General features: G+C 41.4%; 1 protein-coding gene across 2 annotated transcripts in view; it reads left to right on the top strand.

Moving 5' to 3' along the window:
* The first annotated feature begins 3,017 nt into the window (after positions 1-3,017).
* The window catches only part of Aifm1 (apoptosis inducing factor mitochondria associated 1), a 31,264-nt gene continuing 9,845 nt past the window's right edge, over positions 3,018-24,436 (top strand). Inside the window, exons 1-6 of one of the 2 annotated variants that reach the window (XM_010608000.3) lie at positions 3,018-3,324; positions 9,527-9,657; positions 14,065-14,164; positions 18,455-18,579; positions 18,714-18,844; positions 20,563-20,653. In XM_010608000.3, the coding sequence (XP_010606302.1) occupies positions 3,219-3,324; positions 9,527-9,657; positions 14,065-14,164; positions 18,455-18,579; positions 18,714-18,844; positions 20,563-20,653 (684 nt within the window). In that variant the 5' untranslated portion in view covers positions 3,018-3,218. Of the gene's footprint in view, positions 3,325-8,198; positions 8,342-9,526; positions 9,658-14,064; positions 14,165-18,454; positions 18,580-18,713; positions 18,845-20,562; positions 20,654-24,436 lie in introns of both variants that reach the window. The other variant, XM_010607999.3, reaches the window with a different exon arrangement.

The raw sequence follows: 24,436 nt of genomic DNA, 5'->3' as shown, positions 1-24,436 counted from the left end.
TCCCTCCTACTTACCTACTGTGGTGGCGTGATGTGCCTTTATCGCAGATTTTCTTCACTTTTCCAGTGGGCTTCAATTTTCATCTAAGAGCCTCAGAGAGGCCCTCTATCTCTTGTTCAGGGAAGTGGGGGCTGCACAAACACCATTGTGTTGGTACCGGAGAGGCTGGGTCAGAGGGGCGGGCCTACCAGAGGTTTCCGAGCTGCTGCCGGGTTCCTTTCTCAACCATGTTTATTATTAGTTTTTTTATTATTATCTTGTTGCCATTCTTGCAGGGGTCCTCTTATGTTGCCCAGGCTGGCCCTGAACTCCTGGGCTCTAGTGACTCTTCTACCTCACTTGTCCAGGTATGTCATTGGTTTTTATTTTTTAAATTTCTTTTAGAGACAAGGTGTCATTATGTAATCCAGACTGCCCTTGAATTCAGTATATAGCCTAGGCTGGCCTCAAACTCACAGCAATCCACCTGTGTCAGCCTCCAGAGCAGCAGGATTACAGGCATGCACCATCACACCTGGCTGTTCTTGGTTTTCAGAAGTATCAAGAAACAGCAATGTCAGCAAGGCCTTTTAAAAAGTACTAAATAAATACAAATAATTTTACCTTATTCTAGAATTAATATTTTCAATATGTGTTCACAGAAGCAAGTCCATATAAAACAATAATCTATTTTGCTGAATCATTCGGATAAGGGAGCTCTGTATCATTTTCATCCGAAAAAACATTGCTTCCTAGGTTCAACTGCCTAAAATGATAACTTCATTCTCTATCCCCATCCCAGCAAGAAAAGCAAAAAGTAACTTCATCGCCTATAGGATCAGAGCCAAACTCTTTTGCCAGTTCAGACCTGGCCCCCATACATAACTGTTCTTAGCAATAATTCCTGGATTTTGTCTTTTATACTTGCAGGCATTTTTTTGGTACCATGGATCAAACTCCGGTCCTTATGATTGCGAGGCAGGCATTGGCACCACTGAGTTAAATCTCTGGCCCTATACTTCTAGGAGTTTTAACAATGGTATTTCTTGTAAAACACTTTACAAATAATGTTTTTTGTTGTTGCTTTTTGTGTTTAGTTAGGTTTGGTGTGATATTGGGCCAAAAATCTAGACCCTTCACATTGAACTACATTCCCAGCCCTTTCTTGTAAATTTTTTGGGGGGCATACTGGGGATCAAACTTGGGTCCTTGCACTTGTGAGTCAGGTAGCAGAATCACTGAGCTAAATCCCTGGCCCCTTTCTTTTAAATTTTGAGAGTGATGGCTTGTAATCCCAGCACTCAGGAGGCTGAGACAGGAGGATTGCTGTATATTCAAGGCCAGCATGGATTACATAGTGAATTCAAGGCCAGCCTGAACTATGCAGCGAATTACTGTCCCCAAAAACAAAAAAAATTAAATTAAATCTTTTTGTTTTGTTTTGGGTTTTTTTTGGTACCAGGGATCAAACTCGGGACCTTGTGCTTGTGAGGCAGGCAGCGGAACCACAGCAGAACCACAATGGAACCACTGAGCCAAATCCCTGGCCATAATTAAATTAAAATTTTGAGATAGAGTCTAAGTTGCTAAATTGTCCCAGCTGGGCTCTAACTTGACAATGCTTCTGCCTCAGATAAAGTAATGGCTCATTTAGTCTTCCTAACACCTCTTGAGACTGGTAGATGAGGAAAGTGAAGTAATCAACTGACTTGCCCAAGTGGCAGCTAGGATTCAACCCGGCCTGGTCTGGATCCAAAGTCAAGATGCTTAACTACTAAAATTGTTTCCTTTGATTTCAATGTATTCCACATCTGAAAAATCATTCCTCTCCCTCCACTATTTGAGTTCTGCCTTCGTCTTTCAACATGAAGCTCAAATAAATACTTTTGCATGAAATTCTTCCTTAACGATTCCATCCCAAACTAATCCCAGCACTTGAGAGGCTGAGGCAGGAGGATCTCTGTGAGTTTGAGACCAACCTGGGCTACTTAGTGAGGTTCAGTTCAGTCTCAACTACATAGTGAGACCCTGTCTCAAAAAAAAATACCCAAACAAAAACAAAAACAAAACAAAACACCACCAAACTCTCCCTTGCTCTAGCACTGTGACAGATATTATTTCAATAACCAGTATGTGACATCTCCCCAACTAAACTGTGACCCTTTCCAATATTTTTCATATCTTCAAGAATATCTTTCATAGTACACAGTCCAAGTGGCAGCTGCTAAAACAAAAACAAGAAACAGCTTATTAAATGACTATGTAAATTTGGATGTCTGAAGAAGGCATATGGTCTGCATGCAGCCAAAAAATTATTTCAAATTTAAGTTACACTTCGCAGAGTCAAAATACCCTTTTTACACCCAGCTCCTCACTTTACTCATCCCACAACTCTGAAAGTCCTGCTTCAGTTTTTTCCACAGAAGCGTGCAAAGCACAAACTTTCTGCCGCCATCCTGCTCTCAAGCACGGAAGCGACAACAGTATGAGGCTATTCGCGGTGCCTCGCACAGCATCTAGAATTTAGAATCGCACAAAATACAAGTGAGTGGGGCGGGATGGGGGTGGGTGGCGGTGAGCGCCAAAGGGTAACTTGTGCCTGAAATGGGCAGGGAAGTGCCAGAAACCTGTAAAAGACGGAAGTACATTCCGGACCTGGGGAGCCAGGCGCCCTACTCCAACCACGGCCGAAAGAATCGGAAGGCACAATGGTGTACCTAGTAACCAGTGGCCTAGAGCAAGAACAAAAAAGTGCGGTTCTGGAGTCTCAATTTGTGAAATACTGTTTTCAGTTCTGTCACCGACAAGGCGGCAGCACCAGCCTCAGCCTCCAGGCCAAGAGGCTCCACGGGTCTCTCTTTGGGCAGTTTTCCAAATTTGCTCAAGCCAGCGGGAAGCTACCAACTCCCGCAAAATTGCTAATTTGAGACAGCCCGGTTCATGGCAAAGCATGCCACATAGGAGCGCATGCGCAAAGCCTCTCGCTGTGCGGCCCAATCGCAAAGCCCTGCTGAGTGCTACGCCTGCGCGGTAAACCTCCGGTCGCCGCTCCCCGAACCTTGCTCTAGCAGGCCGGCTTCACTGTCCAATGTCCGCCTGGAGCGGGGAGGAGGAGCTTGCGTAGTGTGCGTGTGGGGAGGGAGGCGGGGGCAGAGGGCTTTGGCCCCTGGTGTTTGACCCTTCGGTCTGTGCCGGTGAAGAAAAGCTGGAGGAAGAGGTCCGGAGCAGCGGCGGCCGAGATGTTCCGGTGTGGAGGCCTTGTGGCGGGTGCTTTCAAGCAGAAACTGGTGCCCTTGGTGCGGACAGTGTGCATCCGAAGCCCGAAGCAGAGGAACCGGCTCTCAGGTGACTGACCCATCCCAAGCAACCCCACCGCGACGTCCAAGGGCCTGGGTGCCATGGGCTCCCTCGCAGCGCTCCCCCACCCCTCGTAACTCTACACTCCCAGTCGCATGAATTACGGATTGGCGGGATACAAACCCTGAGTTTGCAAACCCACAAGTCGGCACAGCCACGCCGACCTGACCTTCAAGCGATTTGAACCTCAGTAGCCTGATCGAGGCCTTTTCCTGGGAGGGTTTGGGGTTCTGGGTAGTAGGACGACCGGTCTCGTCATACTGTCCAAAGCCGCCTCCCTGCCACCCCCGCCTCGCCTTTTTAAAGCAGTGGGGTCAAGTAGACTTTGCCATTACAGGTGGTGATACTTCAAACTGGACATTTAAGTCCCACGCCTAAGTTTTTTCTGTAAAGAAGGATCTTGGTTTTTAACATTTCAGTGAAAGGGTTTGCAGAATATGTTGTATTTACTCATGAATGATTTCATCAAACTTTAGGGCTGGAAGGGATTTTGTAGTAAAGTTTTATGGCTAATAAATTGAAGCACAGAGAGGTAAAATTACTTGCCCAAGGTCATATAATTAACAGGTAAAGCTGAGGATAATTTGCTAGTCTCTAGGCTCCTAATGCTTTTGATTCCACCCCACCCTTCTTTCTAAAATTTGATTTCAAAAAGTTATGAACTGTTTCCTTCCCAGTAATTAGCCCATTGTGCATCAGATAATCCGTGAATTTATCAGAACATGGTTTAAGCCTGATTTTTTTTTTTTTGTACCACGGATCGAACTCAGGACCTTGTGCTTGCCAGGCAGGCGCTGTGCCACAGAGCTAAGCCCCCAGCGCAAGCCTGCTTTCCTAAAATCTATACAACTTATGGACATAATGAAAAAAATTTTGTTTTGTTTTTTTGAGACAGGGTCTCACTATGTAGTTCAGACTGGCTTTGAACTCACTGTGTAGCCCAGGCTGGCCTCGAACTTGCGGCAATCTCCTGCCTCATTATTGTTTATTGATTATTGATTATTGATTATTGTTGTGGGCCACCCAGCAAGAATGATCTATTTGTAAGAGGTACATTTTTATCAGTAATCTTTGAATTAGGGCATTTGCATTTACAGTATCAAAATTATCCTTTAAGCTGGTTATGGTGGCATACACCTATAATCGCAGCTCTTGGAAATGAGGCAAGGCCAACCTGAACTATGAAAGAAACATTGCAAAACCCTGTCTCAAGCAAAACAAAAATTTATCCTTGAGGCTTTACAAGATGGAAACACTAGTTTCTTTGAGTCAGAATGTTTCCTGATGGGTGTGACTGAGTTATGTCCTAGGACACATATTGCCCTTGGAATTTAAAAACCTTTCTACCTCATCATTTAAAACAGTGTACCATCAATAGATGTCATTTGTGTGAATTTTGTAAATTCAAATAACCTGAAGATTTTCATCCACATTGGGCTTACTAATGTTATGTATTGTACTTATTTTGTTTTGTTGTTGTTGTTTTGTTTTTGTTTTTTGAGACAGGGTTTCACTATGTAATTGAAACTGACCTGGAATTCACTATGTAGCCCAGGCTGGACTCAAACTCACAGAGATCCTCCTGCCTCAGCCTCCGGAGTGCTGGGATTACAGGGGTGCGCCACCATGCCTGGCTCTTATACTTATTTTGTTTAATACTCACAGCTTTTACCAGCATTCTGAAGTCTGACCAAAGGTTCTTAGCAATTAAATATGTATTTGCAAAGTTAAATTGGTTTATTAGACATTTGAAGGTGGTTGGTAATCTTAGAACTGCTGAAAAATAATAGACTCAAATGGTTTTTTTCCATTGCATGGCTTTGTTTGAAGGCAGTCTACTATAGAAGATACTCTGACTTCTTGACATATCCATCCATCTCTTTGTACACACATTCTTTGTCTTTTGACTATACACCAGAGTATGACATCACCAGCCTTTAAAAATGGATAGGGGTAGTGTACAATTTCAAAATTATGTTATGATTCTCTCATTTTAAGAATTAACTCTTGCCGGGCGTGGTGCACACACCTGTAATCCCAGCACTCGGAAGGCTGAGGCAGGAGGATCGCTGTGAGTTCTAGACCAGCCTGAGCTACATCGTGAGTTCCAGGTCAGTCTCAACTACATAGTGATACCCTGTCTCCAAAAGAAAAAAAAAGAAAAGAAAAAAAAAGGTTCATATACTATTTTTCCTCACAGGTTATTAGCAGGTTTTGTTTTTGATTTTCCATGTTTTACATTATTAAAAATTTCTGTTGATTTAGCAGACTTTAAGCCTGCCTTGAAACTATCTTTTTGGCATCTATCACCATTATCACGTTCATTTGCTTTATAAGTTGCCTTTTGCCTTAAAAGCACAATAGCTACTATATGTTCCACTGTAGTTACTTGGTTGCTCTGTACTGTTTCAGAAATGATCAAAAGTAACTAATAGTAACAACCCTATGTCTGAGTTTAGCAGCTGAGGAGCAGATGGGTTAGGTAATAGATACTTTTTGCTCTGTAGTATTTTATTTGGTCATCAAACATTTAACTGCCCATGTGATCAAACTGATCACCAACTACCTGACCTGGGATTGAAACGTTTGACTATTTTTCTCTATTTGGAATTCTCACATCTTTAAGGAGGAAACTGCACTCCTTGTGGGTTATAATGCTAGCTTTGTGTTCATGGCCAAATGACACTTTTTGAAGCCTAGGAGTGTCTACCCTTTGTGCTTAGACAAGGCTTACCGAAGAAAACCTTTGGCAAGTCAGCCTTTTCTCTAGCTGGTTAATAAGTTAGATTTTTCTAGAAATTATCAAGCTTTGTGATGGAGCTACTGCGTGTCTCAACAGCTTTTAGACTATTTTTCCAAAAGTTTTCTGGTTACATGAATAGAGTGAAAAACAGAGCTCAAATTTACCCCCAGGAGTTCCAGAGAAACTTGGGACTGAGAATAAAAATGAATGAGAATCCAGGAGAGAGTCCTGGGAGGTTGTGAGCCCCATGTGATCAGGCAAGTGTGGAAAATATTTTTTTGGATAAGTAGTGACTCTCTCTTATTCCACTGGCCTAAGAATAAAAAACCAAAGTGAGCAGTCATGAGACTCTTGTAATTTGTGTCAAGATCGTTTTCTTATATTCAAGGACATGTCCTATTTATGCTTGTCTTCAATGTCTTGTACTCTCTGGCACATGGTAAATTCTCAGAGGCTGAATCCTAGTACTGTGAAGGACCTTGCAGAATATAGTTAAATTTGTTTTGTGTTATCTAAATGATTTTTTTTCTTTTATGCCTTCTCCAGAGTGGTTCACATGGTACTATAGTTATTACCAATTCTGTTTCTTCTAAAATTCCAGCAAGGAGTAATTTTTTAAAAGAGTTGATAAAGTTAAGTAGTTGTTGGGTTCCTTACAAAGAGGATGTAGCCCGGCATGGTAGCACACACCTGTAATCCAGTCACTCCAGAAGGAGAAAATTGGAGGAGAAATATACCTTGTAAAAATTAAAGTCATTTTAGGTATGTGAAAAGTTGGTTAGTTAATAATAATGCTTTATCACATTTCTGTTCAAGTGCTAGTTTAAATGTCTACCCATTTACTTCTTTTAAAGCCAACATACTTTTGAGGGCTGGGGATTTTAGCCCAGTAGTTCTGCCGCCTGCCTCGCAAGCATAAGGACCTGAGTTGGATCCCAGTACCAGAAAAAAACAAATAAATAAATAAATTTTGTTATTCTAGTAAATATTCCTTCTGAAATTGTTCAGTTTTAAGGGGAGATAAATTCATTTATTTTTTTTCTTCTAAAACTTTAACACTTCTTTCTTTCACACAAGACTGAACTATGTCCAAGTTAGATTGTATTGAACGGTTTTAAATGTGCAAAGTTTGAGCCATTTAATTACTCCTGAAATGGTTGTCATAATGTCCCCAATATCCTGTGTTTCTCTTTGTACAGTTGTCTCCCTGTACCTGTGGATTCCACCAACCACAGATCAAAAATACTTTTTTTAAAAACAATGTGTCAGTACTGAATGTGTACAGGCTTTTTCTTGTCATTATTCTTTAATACAGTATAGCTTAATATAGTATAGCACCTATGTACATTGCATTGGACATGATAAGTAATCTAGAGATGGTTTAAAATATTTGAGGGGATGTGTATAGGTTATATACAAATACCACACCATTTTATATAGGGGACTTGAGGATGTACACATTTTGATATATTCTAAGGGTTGTATAACCAATCCCCTGCAGATACTGAGGGATGACTGTACTACCTAGTCAGCTACCTGTGTTTACTTCACTTATAGTGAAGATGTGAAGGGAAGAGCTATTTGATGAACTTCTTATGTGTTTTTCACAAGTTTTTCTGGAAGCTGCAGATTTCCTCACTGGGCATTATTAAATTGTACTTTAAAAAACCCCACCAACCTGTCATGTAAAGGTACAAGATCCCAATAATGAATGTAACTGTACTGGATACCTAAAATGTACCAATAAACTCAATTAAAAAAATAAAAACCCCACCAAATTTTCTAAGAGGAAAGGTTTATTTCAGCTTAGAGTTTATAGTGGGTTCATTCCATAGCAGGGCAGGCAGGAGACAGTAAGCAGCAACAAAGTAGCAAAACAACAATAACTGCAGCAACAGCAGCCAAAAACTCCAGCAATTTAAGAGTGTGCATTCATATTATCTGTGCAACAGTTACTTGTTTTTGCAACAGTTGTGATTATATTTGGTTGTGGTCATTGAACAGTGAACACCGTGCAGCCCACTGTGCAGTAAGTCTACTTTTACAATGCATTGACATAACATTTATTAACTATCGTATTTTTTGTATGTGTGTCTTTTAATAAATTGTGTTCCTTTAGGCAACTTGTTCCAGCGATGGCATGTTCCACTAGAACTCCAGATGACTCGACAAATGGCTAGCTCTGGTGCATCGGGGGGAAAAATGGATAATTCTGTATTAGTCCTTATTGTGGGCTTGTCAACAATAGGAGCTGGTGCATATGTAAGTAGAAAAGCAGCTTGTGCAGAGAAGCTGCTGAACAGCTCCCGCTGGTAGACTCGGCATTACTCTGCTTTCAAACTTTTGCAACTAATTCCCCTTTCTGCTTTTGAAAAAATTTCCAAAAAGCTTTAAAGTGCCTACTGTCTAATATCCTGTGGGTGCCAACTTGGGAATGACTGAAATTTAATCTCATGTGGATTGATCTCTGCTGTTTTAACTTGTCTTTTTATTCTTGAGAACCACTGTGTTTTCTGAGATTCGACTAACCTACAAAATTCTCCCGGCTCTCTTGGATGTGACACACTAACTAACCTATGAATAAAGTCAAAATTCTTTGCAGCTCCTTAGCACAACATTTGATTTTGACCCATTTGTCAAATATTTTACTTTTTCCTCAGCTTGAGATTTATATTTTTTAAAACAGCAACAGCAACAGCCTTCAGACAAAATCCTTAAACATTCCTAAAAGGAAAACTATTCCTGAGTCTCACCCAAAGACTAAGTTAGAGAAGCAGGCCTAGTATCTCTGATTTTAGAATGGAATTTGTGTGAGGTGAGAAATAGCTGTTTAATTGCCGCATAGTATTAGCACAATTATATCTCCATAAATGAACTCAGATCAGCATAGCAGGTCACAGAGGAATTATTCTGTGGGTTTTTTTTTTTTTTGGCAAGGCTCACTGTGACTAAGCAGATCAGTCTAAAGTTGGATCCTGTAAGGTTGAGTGATCCAGCTCTGGTAACACCTACTAATACCCTTGGTTGAAGAAGGCTGCATTTTCTTACCAGCAGCAAATGGTCGAAAGCCATTTCAGTATTAAGTCTTTCTCCATTGGTAAGACAGTGAACTTATCTTTATTCCTTGGTCACTAGGTTAAGATAGGGAACTTGCAAATATTTGAAGTTACCTATATCCTCCTACCATGACCTGACTCCCAAATGCACAAGAAGAGGAAGTAGCTCTTGCCAATTGTCGGTCAACTCAGACCAGGAAATAGGTGAGGTCTTTCTGATAACGTACTTTGATGGAAGATGCATTCTCCTCCAGTCCTGGAACGTTTTTCCCTTTATCGCACAGAATAACCAAAAATGCTTCCCTGCCTTTCTGTTGAATGTTTCTTCATTAATACTTAGTGCTTTTTCTATTTCCTTTTGTTTCTTCCCTGGCCATATCTTCACCTACAGTTGTGCAGTGCCATCACATAAGATTCCCTTCTAGATCACTAGCGTCTACAGGTGCTTCTGGGAAAGATGGCAGCAGACTAGTATACTTCTTAATTATAGGAGCAACAGTCACGGGGGCAGGAGCTTATTATGTAAGATGCTTACACTAAAATATATTTTGGGGTAGGGTGGGTGAGGCCCTGGCACTAATGTAAATTTGGTCCATTAGAATATAGGAAAACATTCACAGCATGTGCTTTTTTTTTGGTGTGTTTTAAAGGGACATTGTCAGTCACTAGAGCCCTCAAATCTCATTCTTCAGACTATTGAAATCCTACCAAATATATCTGGAGCCATAAATTTACAGCCAAATCCTCATCATCGACCCTTTCTTTGAAACTTTTGCCAGTTTCATACTTTTTTATGATGCTAAATTATATTGTGCTTTAGTGCTGCATAACTAACAAGATAGTCTCAAAGAGTAAATGTTGAATAAGCAAATGAAAGTAATGTAAGCACCATTTATTTTGAACCGTTTTAGGTAAAACATAGTTTTTGTGTTTGGTGGAAAAACAACTCCACTTTCACTGTGAAAAGGCATTTTATTGAATGCTTCTGAGGAGATTCAAAAGCCATAGAAATTGTAATACTCTCCCAACCCTCCAGCCACATCCTCTACTTCAAAGTGAACTCATTTGGCAGTGTCCCTTTTGTAATCTTTTATTTGGTCAAACTATTGGTTGAAGTGGTGCAAGCTAACACATTCATGTAAATTGCTTTCTTAAGTGCCTCTCACTCACAGTCATGTATTACTCTCTAAGCCCTAACTTTTCCATTTCATATCTCTCTCAGCTTTTCCCATCATTTCTATCCCATTCATTCAAAACTAGATGTAAAAGTGTTTGTGTTAGATGTTTGCAACAGTGAAAACCTGTTAAACCTCTGGTCTGTGTTGCCATACCAGCGTTGGATGGCCTCCACAGAGTTGGCCGTGCAAATTCTCTTGATGCCAAGCCGCAAGACAGGCCCAATCACTGTTGCTTTCTCCTGTCTTAGAACTATCTAAGAAGCATAAGTTCCTCTCAAGCCATTCAGTTAAATGCCTTATTGCCCTCTGTGTTTGTCCAACACTGGTGGTAATAAAGCTATTATATTGTAGTGGCTCCAGGTTAAATGATAAGCTTTTGTCTACCTACAGCTGTTGTCAAACTATTTTGTATGCTTTTTAAACTTTTTTTTTCTTACATACTGGAGATTGAACCCAGGGCCCTCACACTGAGCTGTGTCCTCACATCTTTTTTGTCTTTTGTTTTGAGAAAGGGTCTTGCTAATTTACCGAGGCTGGGCTCAGACTTGTGATCCTCCTGCCTCTGCTTCTACAGTGCTGGGATTACAGGCATGTGCCACCACACTCATCTGTGCATTTATTTTTAGGTTTTAAATTGTTAAAAACTTGATATGAGGTGGCTTGAGGCTTTTTTTCTCTGCAGTTAGTATTGGTCTCAAGAGAAATGTTAAATTGAAATCAGCATCCAGATTTGGTGAGATATGGCTAAAAGTTGCTAAGTATTGTGTTTGTTCCTTGGACTGCCATAACAGAATACCTGAGACTGCATGGCTTAAACACCGAAAGTTTATTTCCTCATAGTTCCAAAGGCTGGAAAGTACAAGGTCAAGCTTAGCCTGGGTTCAATTTCTGTTGAGGATTCTCTTTGTGGCTTGCAGTCAGCCACCTTCTTGCTGTGTCTTCACATGGTTGGGATGGGATAGAGAACTTGTTAGGTAGTTCTGGTGTCTCTTCTCTTCTTTAAAAGGCACCAGCCCTAATAGATCAGGGTACTACCCTTAGAATCTCATTTAACCTTTATCACCTTCCAAAAGCTCCATCCCTATATACTCGCATGAGGTAGGAGAGGACATGAACATTTAGTGATTAACAGTGTCCCAGCATAACTTTTACTCATTTGTGATGATGTTCCTAATTACAGTATAATTACAGCTTTAGCAATTCCTGTGTTAGGAGCGCTTTATCTTCTTTCTATTTCACTTCATGCAAAGCCATTTGTGCCTTTTTAAAGATGTTACTATGGCCCACAGAAAGAACTACATTTCATCTTGCAATTAATTATACAGCTACAAATACATAAATTGAAACAATGTTTCAAGCAATGATACTTCTAACTGTGATATACTCCAGCATTTTTTTCTTAAAGCTGGTCTTATCCTACAAATTGATTTAACAGCTGACTAATGGTTTGAAACCACAGTTTGAGAAACATTGAACAATACTTTTGCTGCTTATATGTAAGCATGAACACTTGATTGGCATCTACCTGTGTGAGATTTTCTTCTTATCGGTGTTTTTCTCTAGGATCTCAGGAAGATCCCCAAATCTCAATTCTCTATTTAATTTTTCAGTGAGCAGAGCCAAACTGGCCTTTAAAATATTTAGTGAGATCTGGACAAGGTGGTCCACACTTGTAATCCCAGCCCTCGGAAGCTGCATGAGTTCAAGGCCAGTCTGAGGTCTCAAAAAAAGTATGATTAGTGAGATTAATTTGGGCCCTTTGCTGCTATTCTACTGATAGGATCACCTTGCCTCAATCAGAAAGCGATCTGTTAAATTGACTAAACACCATTATACCCATCTGTTTAGAAAAGTTATCTCTACTAATATTTTCATAAATTTCTTAATCTAACATATATTTGTGTCATTAACTGGAAATGTGTGCAAACTGGGAATAAGAAGCCCCTGGGGGGAAGTTAATTTTAATTCATTATGTCTCCATCAGAACATTTAGCTTAAAAGTGGATATACATTCACACAGAACCTCATTCTTTCCCTTTCCCCTCTGAATCTCAAGCTATTTCTTTGCTCTAGTGTTCATGTGTGATGCCACTGAGAAGTGGGTGTTACCTGGGCTTCAGCCATTTTTTAGATGTCATTCTCAATTAGTATGGGCCCAGTTTATTTTCTGTTCATTCTGTTGAAATCTTTTCAGGTAAAAGTCCTTTTTGTGTGTGTGCCAGGGATTGAACCTAGCCTTCTTGCATGCTAAACATATGCTGTACCACTGGGCTGCCCTTCCCTCAGCCCAAATTTCCCTTTCTTAAAAGAAAAAAGCTTAAGTATGATTAGACTTGTATGTATAATAATCTGATGCCAAGTTTAAAAAAAAACTTCCTAAAAGGGTCATATTGATTCTTTGAAGTACAAAAGAAAAATAAATGTTGTGATTTTAAAAGTTATTTTCCTTACCACCTCTCAAAAAGAAGCTCATGGGGCTGGGGAATATGATTCAGTGGTAGAGCACTCATCTAACTTACACATGGTCCTGGGTTCAATTCCCAGCACCCAATAAATGAATAAAATTTAAAAAATAAAAATAGCTCAATGTACACCAGGGATTTAGCTCCGTGGTGCCGCCGCCTGCCTCGCAAATGCATGGTCCCAAGTTTTAAAAAACCCAAAAAACGAAACAAAACAAAAATAGCCCAATGCAGTCATGCATATCTGTAACCCCAGCACTGAGACTGAGGTAGAAGGATCATAAGTTCAAATCCTGTGTGAACAACTTAATGAGACCCTGTTTTGAAATAAAAAAAAATCTAAAGGACTGGGGATAGTCTCAGTGGTATAGCACACCTGGTTCAAGCCCAAATACTGAGAAAAAAATATAAAAATTATAGTAAAAAATAAGGTCACTAATAAACTTCTATTGTGTGTTATAAAACAAACTGTAGCATCAAACTAATGGTGATACTGTTCTTCAGTTGGAAGGAATAGAAAAGATACACACTATATTTGAAATATAGTAGGTATTTAAGCAAGGTGCTTGACTCTTAGTAAATATCTTCATGGATTGTGTCTGAGACTCCTGCCTCAGTTTAAGAAAAGGATAGGCCAATAAGGGAAAGAGGACTTACTGTGTAAGAAGAAGATGCAGGCCAGGCATGGTGGTGCACTTGGGAGGCTGATGTAGGAGGATCATCGTGCATTCAAGGCTGGCCTGGGTTACCTAGAGAGTGCAAGGCCAGCTTCAACTACACAGGATCCAGTCTCAAAAACCAAAAAAAAAGAAAAAAAATAAATAAAAGAAAATAGGATACAGGTGGCCCCTTTTCTAAGTACCTGGAATGTCTATCAGAAGAACATAAAAACATACTTCCCAACTTCTACCAAGGGCCACATTGAGTGTTTTCACATCTGGTGTCCAACATAGTCTAAAATCCATTTGTGTAAACTCATTTAAACTTGATTTAAAGTTTAGGCTTGTCTAATACCTACTAGTATAAGAATTTGTTGCTTTATCTATACTTTCAAAATTAAGTACGAGGAAAGCCTCAGAATATCTGACACTGGCACATTTTCATCTGCTTTTGCATAATATTTTCACACCAGTTGTGCATACAACCAGAATCTTTGCCATAATGATTTTAACATAGAGGAACTAACTTTATGTAGACAAAAGCTTCTCATTTAATTGAAAGATGATGCTACTTTATGGTATGATTCCGCTGCATGGTGAAGTAAACTTTCTCTGTGTTTGGATCGACAGGCCTACAAGACTATAAAAAATGACCAGAAACGATACAATGAAAGAATCTCGGGGTTAGGGCTGACACCAGAAGAGAAACAGAGAAGAGCTGCATTGTCTGGTGAGTATCCCATTAGTTCTTGCTATATGTGAGACTGATAAAGGGAGCTATGAACAGTTTGAGTGCTATGATTTCCAGTTATCTTGTAGAAGTGATGCCAGAGACTGTAAGCTTCTACCAACTGTGGTATTACCCCAGAACTGAGAGCAGTTTGTTAATGTATGTAGCTCACATTTGGGCTTCAGTGATGATTATGATTATGGGCTCGAGTGATTTAGTGATGGTTATGATAACTTATCTTTACATTAGACTTTTTCCCTCCCCATCTCCATATCAGGTATTGAACTCACTACCTTGCGCTTGCGAGGCACAGTGCTATTGAGCTTTATCCTTGGCTCCTTTATCTTGGATTTTGGATGGGTGAGGTATCAGGGATCCAATTTAGAACCTTGCATTTGCGAGGCAGCAGAACCACTGAGCTAAATCCCTGGCCCTCTTGATATTACATTCTGTGTGTGTGTGTGTGTGTGTGTGTGTGTGTGTGTGTGTGTGTGTGATGAGACAGGGTCTCACTATGTAGTTGAGACTGACCTGGAACTCACTGTGTAGCCCAGGCTGGTCTCGAACTCACAGTGATCCTCCTGCCTCAGCCTCCTGAGTGGTGGGATTACAGGTGTGCGCCACCACACCCGGCTTATATTAGATTCTTAAAAGGCAAGCATAGGGGCTGGGAATTTAGCTCAGTGGTTCCACCACCTGCCTCGCAAGCACAAAGTCCCGGGTTTGATCCCCGGTACCAAAAGAAAAAAAAAAAGACAAGCTTGGCAAGAAAAACTATTAGAAAAAGAGCCATTTTTTTTCAATAAAGAAAATGTTTTTATCTGTTTTGGTCTTCAGAATTTTGAATTTGTTTAAACTTGTATTTGTTTTCCTGAAGCACATAGTCCTAGCCATCATTTCTACCCCATGATTCACTTAGTTTTTCAGAGAGGAATGTTTTAATCCTTTAATAAGGCCCACAGTCCATGTGGGTGGTTTGCATTGCTTTCTTTACTAGCAACACCTTATTCTCGAACATTGTATAATAATCCCCTATTGAACTCCTGCTTGTTCCCCCCTTATTGCTAACAAAAGGTGAAACAAACCTGATATTTTTCTGGTAGTCAGTAGAAAATGAATGGGAAAGGCAGAAGCCTTCTAATACATAGTTTCTCATATATATGTGGGGTGTTTTTGTTTTTGTTTTTGTTTTTTTTGAGGTTTGTTTTGTTTTATCAAATACTGGGGATTAAACCCAGGCCCTTTATACTGAGCTACACTTCCTTCTTGTTTTTTATTGTTTCTTTTGAGACAAGGTCTTAATAAATTACCCAGCCTAGGCTCAAACTTGTGATTCTTCTGTCTCAGTATCCCAGAGTACTAAGAGTACATGCCTGCACCACTCTTACTTTTCTCTCATCACTGAGACAAAATACCCAACACCCAAAGTTAAAGGGGGAAAGGTTTATTTTTCTTACAGTTCATAGAGGTTTTAGTCCATAACTGGCTGGCTCCAAGAATAGTTCATGGCGGTGGAAGACAGCAAAAACAACAAAAGACCTTAATACTTTCTTTCTACTTTTATTTTATTTAGGGCAGATAGCATTCACACCCTTAATCCTAGTGCCCTCAAGCCTAGCCCCACCACCAATTTGTCACACACTCTAGATTCAGTCACCTCTCATAAAACATGAGGCTTTGGGGGGATATTAAAACACAAGCCATAATGTTCTGCCCCTGGGCCCCCAAAGACTCGGCGTATCCTTTTATACAAAAAAACATTTAGTAGGCTGGGCATGGTGGTACATGCCTGGAATCCCAGCACTTGCAGAGGCTGAGGCAGGAGGTCACTGTGAGTTCGAGACCAGCCTGAGCTACATAGTGAGTTCCAGGTCAGTCTCAACTACATAGTGAGACCCTGTCTCAAAAAAACAAAACAAACAAACAAACAAAAAACCCCAAAAGGCATTTAGTCTATCTCTAAGAGTTGCCAAAGTCCTAACTGTTTTAGCATTGCTGAAAAGTCCAAGTTCAATGTCTCATGAGAATTAAGGCAAACTCTTATCTGCAAGCCCCTGTACAAATGAAAAGAAAGTTAAACACTTCCAAGGTACAATGGCACAAGATAGACATTTCCATTCCAAAAGTTATAAACAGGGGTATTACAAAAGAATGGGACAAAATCAAGTCCAGAATCCAGCAGGGCTAACATTAAATCCCATAGTTCTACTTCCAGCATCCCCGGCAATCTACGTCAAATTGTGAACTCCAAAGGGCTTTAGTGGCTTCACCCCTACAGCACTCCTGGTGGTTGTAGCTCCCGTGGCTTCTCTCATGAGCTAGCTCTGCTCCCTCCTTGCAGTTTTCCTTAAATGGTCCACGTTCTTGGCTTCTCCAAATTTCTGTGGTCTACACTGCACCTTTGGCTTCACACCTGCAGCTTTACACACTGCCTTCTCAGGGACATACTGGCTGGCCTCCCAGGCTTTCTTGTGAAATTTGGGTGGAAGCCTCTGACCCCACAATGCTTGCATTTTGGTGCTAAAACCAGTACCATGTGGTTGGTAACCCAGGTTTGCTGCCAGCTGGAGCAGTAGCCAGGCTTCCTTCTCTCTTGGCCGTAGGGATCAAGGGCCTGGATCGCTGAGCACTCTGCACCAAATGCTGAGGAACAAGTTCTCTAGGCCCCTGCCATTCTGGAACATGGTGCTCTGGGGCTGTCTTCTCAAAGCAAAGTCTTTCACTTTTTCAATTTTAAGGCTGCAAAGGATAGAGTCCTGCTGCTTCTTGTGATGCCCTCAGGCCATCTTTTCTATTCTCCTATTCCTTCTTAACAATCAAGATCTCCAATGCTCTGTCTTTTTTTTTTTCCTCTGCTCTGTCTTTACAGTTGAGGGCTTCATTGGAATTTCCTTAATGGGCAAACTCACTACATTTCAAGTCATTCTTCTGGGCTCTTTGCTCTTGATTCTCAACATAAAACTGGCTGTAAGCTCCCAACATTAGCCATGTCACTACCTCAACATTAGACTGCCTTGAAATTTCATCTGAAAGATTAATTAGCCTACTACCCTTAATCTCAGTCTCAGGCACAGTTCCTGGACATGAGCAAAACGCATACAAACTTTCTGCCAAGGTATAACACATCTTCTGGAGTCCAGCAGCCAGTGTAGTCCTTCTTCCCAGCAGAAACTTCCTGAGCCTGTTCTTTATTGGCTTTCTGGTTTTCTGAGCTCTGACCAGAATCTCCCATTCAGTACAGCTTAAGGTGTTCCAGCTCTGCTGGTTAAGCTGGCATCTCCGAACTTTCCTAACTCTTCCCTTCCCGCAAGCCAATTCCAGAGGCTCTTGTACCACACGGCCAGGTGATGTCATAGCAACAACCCCACTCCTGGTAACAAATTCTGCATTAGTTGATTTTCTCTCCTTGCTGAGACAAAATACTTGACACCCTGAGTTAAGGGGGGAAAGGCTTATTTGTCTTACAGTTCACAGAGGTTTCAGTCCATAATTGGCACTCCAAGGTGGAGTGGGAGGGGGCAACAGTTCATGGCAGTGTAAGACAGCAAAAGCAACAGGAGACCTTAACAGTGTCTTTCTGCCCCTTTTATCTTGTTCAGATTACTTAGAGTGGGTAGCATTCATGCCCTTAATCCTAGTGCCCTCAAGCCTAGCCCCACCATGAATCAGTCATATACTCTGGACTGAGCCACCTCAGAAAAAGCATGAGGCTTTAAAGGGACATCTAAACACAAGCCATAACAACCACTATACCTGGCTAATATATTTTAGGAATATCTAAATATTTAAGGTTCTAGTTCTATACAGACCTAATGAATAACACTGGCAACTCATTCACCTCCTTTCTTTCTTTCTTTTTCTTTTTTTTGTAATTTCACTTACAAAATGAATACTTCTTCCTTCCATCAGGATCCTATGAAATGTTGTTGTTGTTGTTTTGAGGTGCTGGCACATCACTGCCACTGAGCAACACCTCCAGCCCAGCAGGTGTGTTAAGCTTAGTGTAAGTGCTGTGTTTTGCTACCTTTATGTAAAGCATTGAAACAAGTACAAGGCAATTTTTATTTGTTTGTTTGTTTTGAGACAGAATCTAGCTATATAGTTCAGGTAGGTCTTAAACTTAATATGTACCCCAGGCTGACCTTGAACTCATGGCAGTCCTCCTGCCTCAGCCTCCCAAGTGCTGAGATTATAGGCATGCATTACCACTCCTGGCTCCAACCAGTTTTTTTTAAAGAGTGGCAGTCATCTAAGCCTTAAAGATTTACCATCTCTGACTGTTGCGTACAGCTCCAGGAGAGCCACCAGTTCCTCAAGTCATTGTACCAAGTCATGTTCCTTTCCTGCTTATCGGTGGAGGCACTGCTGCTTTTGCTGCAGCCAGATCCATCCGGGCTCGGGATCCTGGGGCCAGGGTAAGTAAGGTGCATGTTATTTTGCTTGGCACCGAGATATAGTTTGCAAACACCTAGCTAATGTGAACACAGTGACATTTGCCTCTTTTTAAATGACTTGGCTCTGATAAGCCTTGTTATGTTTCTGTCTAAAGGTACTAATTGTGTCTGAAGATCCTGAACTGCCATACATGCGACCCCCTCTTTCAAAAGAACTGTGGTTTTCAGATGACCCAAATGTCACAAAGACACTGCAATTCAGGCAATGGAATGGTAAAGAGAGAAGGTATATTTGTTTATATAAAATGGGCCTGACTAGCAATTTTACCTGAGCACAAGGAATAGGTTAGGATTTGCCGTAGACCATGTACAACTAATAGGAAGGATAACTTGACTGTATACTGGAGTCCACTTTGGTATCCACTTGGTCCAGCTTAGAGGCAGCAAACTGCAAAGAACATTCTGGATTCTGTTTCTAGATCTACCAACAATGGCAGTTTAACATTGGCTTCTGAAATACTAATGCTTCTTTCTCTAAGACCTTTAGATTAGATTTCTGTGGTGAAGATCAGCTTGGCCTGTGTTGTTGCTTTTTTATACTTGCCTGGACATGACTCATAAAAGCAAAAGAAACTTTAAAGACACCTTCTTTGATACCTAGCAAGCATTCAGAATTGGGAGTATAGAGTGGGAGTACTATAAGGAAGACCCTCTTTATCCGAATGTTTGCACAGAAGGCTTGGGAGTACAGGTCTAGAAGCCTTTTCTTTTTAAAGGACCCCTATGTCTCTCTATTCCAACAGGGAACTAGACTTTTTGGATATACGGGGACCAGGGGATTGAGGGAGACAGAAGGAAGGGGAGAAAAGGGGAAGTAAAAAGTGTCAAAATGCAGTATGTTTATGTACCAATTCCCTTTGATTAACGTATTTATTATGTGTTACAAATGTACTAATTTTAAAAAGGGAAGAATAAAAATAGGTTGTGCTCACCACACACATGTGCACGTGCGTGCGTACGTGATATCTCAATTCTAATACCATTTTTCTTTGGCTTTAAGCTTTCCCTCATTAGTGATCCCTTCGATAGGGGATTGATTAACTTTTACAAACCTACCCACCTCACTATCATGGTCTATTTTCAGGCAGGATGCATACTTCCAATTAAATTAGCCACCCTTAACTAATATATCATAATGAACTGTTTTTATTTTTTCGAGATAGGGTCTTGCTATGTTTCCCAGGTTGATCTCAAACACCTCAGCCCAAGAAGTTCTCCTACTCAACCTCCTGAGCAGCTAGACTATAGGCACACAACATTGTTGGCTTGTTTCAAGCAAAATTGTCTAGGAGCTAGACTTTGTTTTCCATTGACCAGCACCATTCTGAACAACTGATTTTAGTGAATATTTTAATGCCAGCCCCATCAGTATTCCCCTTGTTCTTTGAAACGTTCCTACATCTAGAGCCAATTTTCTTGGCCTCAGCACTATTGACTGACATTTGGGGCAGAATAATTTTTTGTGAGGGATGATAGTGTCCTGTCCATTGTAGGCTGTTTGTGTGTTTGTTTGTTTGGAGACATGGTCTCACTATATATTTCAGACCATCCTTGAACTAATTATGTAGTCCAGGATGGCCTCAACCTTGCTGCAATCCCTCTGCCTCTATCCCCTGAGTGCTGGGATCACAGGTGTGTGCCACCACGCCTGGCTTCGCATCATAGGCTGTTTAGCAGCTTCTTTGGCCTCTATACACCATACCAGTACCCTACCCATATTATTTCAACCAAGAATGTCTCCAGACATTGCCAGATGTCCTCTGGGGGCATCCAGGTTTGAACCACCAATCCAGAATACTTCTACATAAGTAAGTCACAACCAAGAGTTAGTCCCAGAGACTTATTCTGGAAAATGTTCCTATATTTTTTTCATGATGGACATAATTTTACTAAAGATATAAGGGAGACCTATAGTAATAACATTTCCCCTTCTTTTCCATACAGCATATATTTCCAGCCACCTTCTTTCTATGTCTCTGCTCAGGACTTACCTCACATTGAGAATGGTGGTGTGGCTGTTCTCACTGGGAAAAAGGTGAGCTCATAGGCTGCTTCTTTGTCAAGGCCTACATAGATGCCAGCCTGCACTGTGCTGATGTGAATTTCCACTTTTGTAGTTCATCAAAGAAGGACAGGGCCCTTTTAGGATTAATAATGCTTAGTGTCTCTGGCTTGAGCAAGCACTACAATCAAAGCCCAGGATACCATTCTGGTTAAACTTTCTCAAGGAGTCATATTATTAGAACCATAACCCTAGAAGTGGTTACTGTTTCTGTTTGCTCTACTGCCCTTCCTACTCCTGTTTTTCCATATTAACTTTTCTTGGGGATTTTTTTGGGGGGTGTGGGGGGGTGTTACTCGGGTTCGAACTCAGGTCCTTGCACTTGTGAAGCAGGCGGTGGCACCACTGAGCTAAATCCCCGGCCTTCTTGGGGATTACTGACAACAAATTGACAAATGTATGTTGCTGAAGGTGCAAAGCCCAGAGTTATTAGAATCCAGAGCACAAGTGGAAGGGTTCACCTTTGATAGGAATGGCACATTCCTCTCAGAAGGGGACATAACATGGAGAAGGTAAAATACAGGTCTGTAGCAAAACATTCTGCGTTAAGTGTCCTCTGTATGTAAATAACGCATAGGCCCTGCCCTGCTGAGGTCAGCAGTACTAGGCAGGAACATGGAAGATGATTAGAACACTTAGATGTGTATAAGATAGAGATGCAGTGTGTTGTGGGAGTTACTGGGAAGAGTGCCCAGTAAAGTGATGGATTCAGAGAAGACTTCATGGAAGAAAAGTCTTACAGAATGGGAAGTCTCTGGGAATGAAGTTGGCATAAATTAGAAAAGAGCAACAAGCATTCAGACAACATTCAAGTAAAATGAACAGCATGGGCTCGAGGATAAGGAAAAGCAAAGAAACAAGCAGCTAGAAAATTCAAGTTAGGGAGCAGCAGGAGACAGAACTGAGAAGTTATGCAGAAGCATGGTCATTATGGCTCTCCATTGAAGGAGCTTGGGCTTTATCTGCAGTAGGGAGCTGTTGGGTTTTAGGTGGAATGAATTTCTAATAATTACTGTTGGCTGTGACCAGGAAGGACTGCAGGAGAATAAGACCAGAGAGAACATTTTTCAGATTATTTCTGTACTCCGGGCAAGAGATGTTAAGGGACCAAATTAAGATAGTGGAGATGATAATAATAAAAGTAGAAGAAAAAGCAAAAGTGAAAATTACATAGTTGCCTAATTCTGATCTTGTAGATAGTCTTAAATGTTTTATGTACATCTCCTTTTATCCTCACAATAATCTTGTGAGGTAGCTTTATTTCCACTTCATAGAGAAGGAAATTGAGTTTTTATAAGTAAATTGTAACTTTGCCTATATACACATAGCTCATAAGAGATAGAGACAGATTTGAGCCCAGGTCTGTCTGACTTCAGATATTATGATTCTAGAGCCCAAGCTCTTCGTACTGCATTGCCTCCTGATAGAAAAGTGACTATCTGTGAGGTCCTGGCTAGATTCCCAGCACCCCAGCACTGTAAGGAAAAGAACAGGTGGTGCCGAGCGGGAAACAGACCCGAGGCCTGCTTAGGAGGCCAACTTGGCGAAGCATCTGAGTGGATAGAGGTGGGCCCCATCTGAGAAAGATGTGAGAGGAAGAACTAGTTCAAGGGGGAGGAAAAAGTTTAGTTCTGAAGTTCCGTCCTGGTGTGACATGTATGACTTTGACAGGAGGAGGAGGCCAGCTCAGGTAAGAGATTCAGGAATCATGAGTATGTGTAAGAGTTGGAACCGTGAGAGTTGGTGGGGCCTCCTGGCAAACAAGGTAGCTGGTGAGAGGAATGGGTCAAGACTCAAACCCCGGGCCACCCCAAACATAAGGAGAAGAATCCACACAGGAGACCAGGGAAGAATTGACAGAGAACCCAGAACAGAAGCTAGGGCTAGAGTGAGGAGAGAGAGAGAGAGAGAGAATTGAAATGTCCTATTCAGTTTGGCAATTTAGATAATCGCAACACTCAGGAGGCTGAGGCAGGAGAATTTCTGTGAGGTTGAGGCTAGCCTGAGATACATTATAATTTCAACGACAGTCTAGGCTGCGTAGCAAGACCCTGTCTCAAAAAAATCCAAAAACAAAACAAAAATTAATGGAGAGGTTTTTTAGGGTTCACAGTTTAGTCCACAATCAGCCAATTCCAAGGCAGAAACACCACCCATAAGTGCATGGGGAACATTTTAAATCTAAAGCATGACACCACTCATGTCACATTTGTCACTGTTGATTACATACAGTTAGTGCTTGTTAAATTGCTTGTCTTGGCTACTAAACTCTAAAGACAGAAAATATTTGCCTTTCTCATACCACTCTGTCCCTAGCATTTAGCACTGCACCTGAAACACAGTAGGTGCTCAATAAATATTTCTGGAAATGATGGTCTCACAGCTAGTAAGGCATGGAGTAGACAAAAATCCAGTCCCCCAGGCTGCAGGGCTGAAGCTGTGAAGCATAAGAAGAAGTAGCATTACTGGCTGGCCACTCAGGTGCTCATCTTGCTCCCCATGTAGACCATGGGAGGCCGTTTATTGTTACAGGGAAAAGAAACAAAGGCTTTATTCAAAGCTAGCTCCAAGGAGATGAGAGGAATAGAAGGAGACAGCAGACAAGCTCTCTTCCCTGTGGAAATGAAACTGGATCCTGAGCCCTTGAAGACCCTGAGGCCAGCATCTGCAATTCTGTCCATTCATCTGGGCTGAGGAGAGGAGGGAGTGGCAATGGCCGGTCTAAGAAAGCTCAGAGAAGCAGCTTGTCTCTGAAACAGAAATGCTCTGGGCCAGGGATTGGGCTCAGTGGTGCCGCCACCTGCCTCTCAAGCACAAGGGCCTGAGTTTGATCCCCGGTACCAAAAAAAAAAAGAAAAGAAAAAGTTCCCTTTTGTTGGTTACAGCAAGGAAATGAAGGGTGCCAGCAAGAGAACAGATCATGGACACAGATTAGTTGGAATGGAACAGCTGCCCCGAGAGAGAAATCGAAAACAAATATAGAAACCAGTGAGGCTGAGAGAAAGCTGCGAAGTTGTGAGATATTTGAAGTGGAAAACAGTGGTTTGGGAGATAAGAATCCAGACATGGCTTTGAGGGATAGTATGAACCAGGTTCCGAGGTCTTCAGTGTCTGAGGAGAAGTGGCCAGGAGTTGGCTCAGTAACCGTGATTCATAGGGATATGGGTGGTGTTCCTCAGAGGAGAGTGAAGGTGCAAGACTCCGGAAGCAGCAGCAGTTTCAGGAAGCCTGCAGAGTGCCAGCAGCTCTGCCCGGCCTTCAGTGTGCTGTGGGGGTAAACTTCCAGGATGTGTGTGTCAAACATCCTTGAGCAGGAGCCAAGGTTCAGGGAAAACAAGATATTGGAGAAAGTGTCATATAGCTAGAGGTATTGTGGGTGTAGGAGAGCTGTAACAAAGAAATAAGGACTCCAGTAGCCAAGCAGAAAAGGCTGTTCATATTATCCATTCCCACAAGTCAGGTAGGACCTTTGGAGATGGCACTGGCTGGCTTTGATGTTGGCTACTTAGGAACTTACGACTGCTTGAAGAAATGGTACCAGAAACTATGGTTCCAGTGATTACTTAGAGATGGCTTATTATTTTTTTTTTTTTGAGATAGAGTCTCACTGTGTAGTTCAAGCTATGTAGTCCAAGCTGGCCTCGAATTCATAGTGATCCTCCTGCCTCAGCCTCACGAGTGCAGGGACTACAGGCATGCACTACCACAATCAACCTTAGAGATGGTTTCTTTTTTTTTCTTTTTTTTTTTTTTTTT

The sequence above is a fragment of the Fukomys damarensis genome, unplaced genomic scaffold, assembly GCF_012274545.1.
Source record: "Fukomys damarensis isolate Sample0158 unplaced genomic scaffold, DMR_v1.0_HiC HiC_scaffold_39, whole genome shotgun sequence".
NCBI classification, from domain to species: Eukaryota; Metazoa; Chordata; class Mammalia; order Rodentia; family Bathyergidae; genus Fukomys; species Fukomys damarensis.
This window is presented reverse-complemented; position numbering and strand designations above follow the sequence as displayed.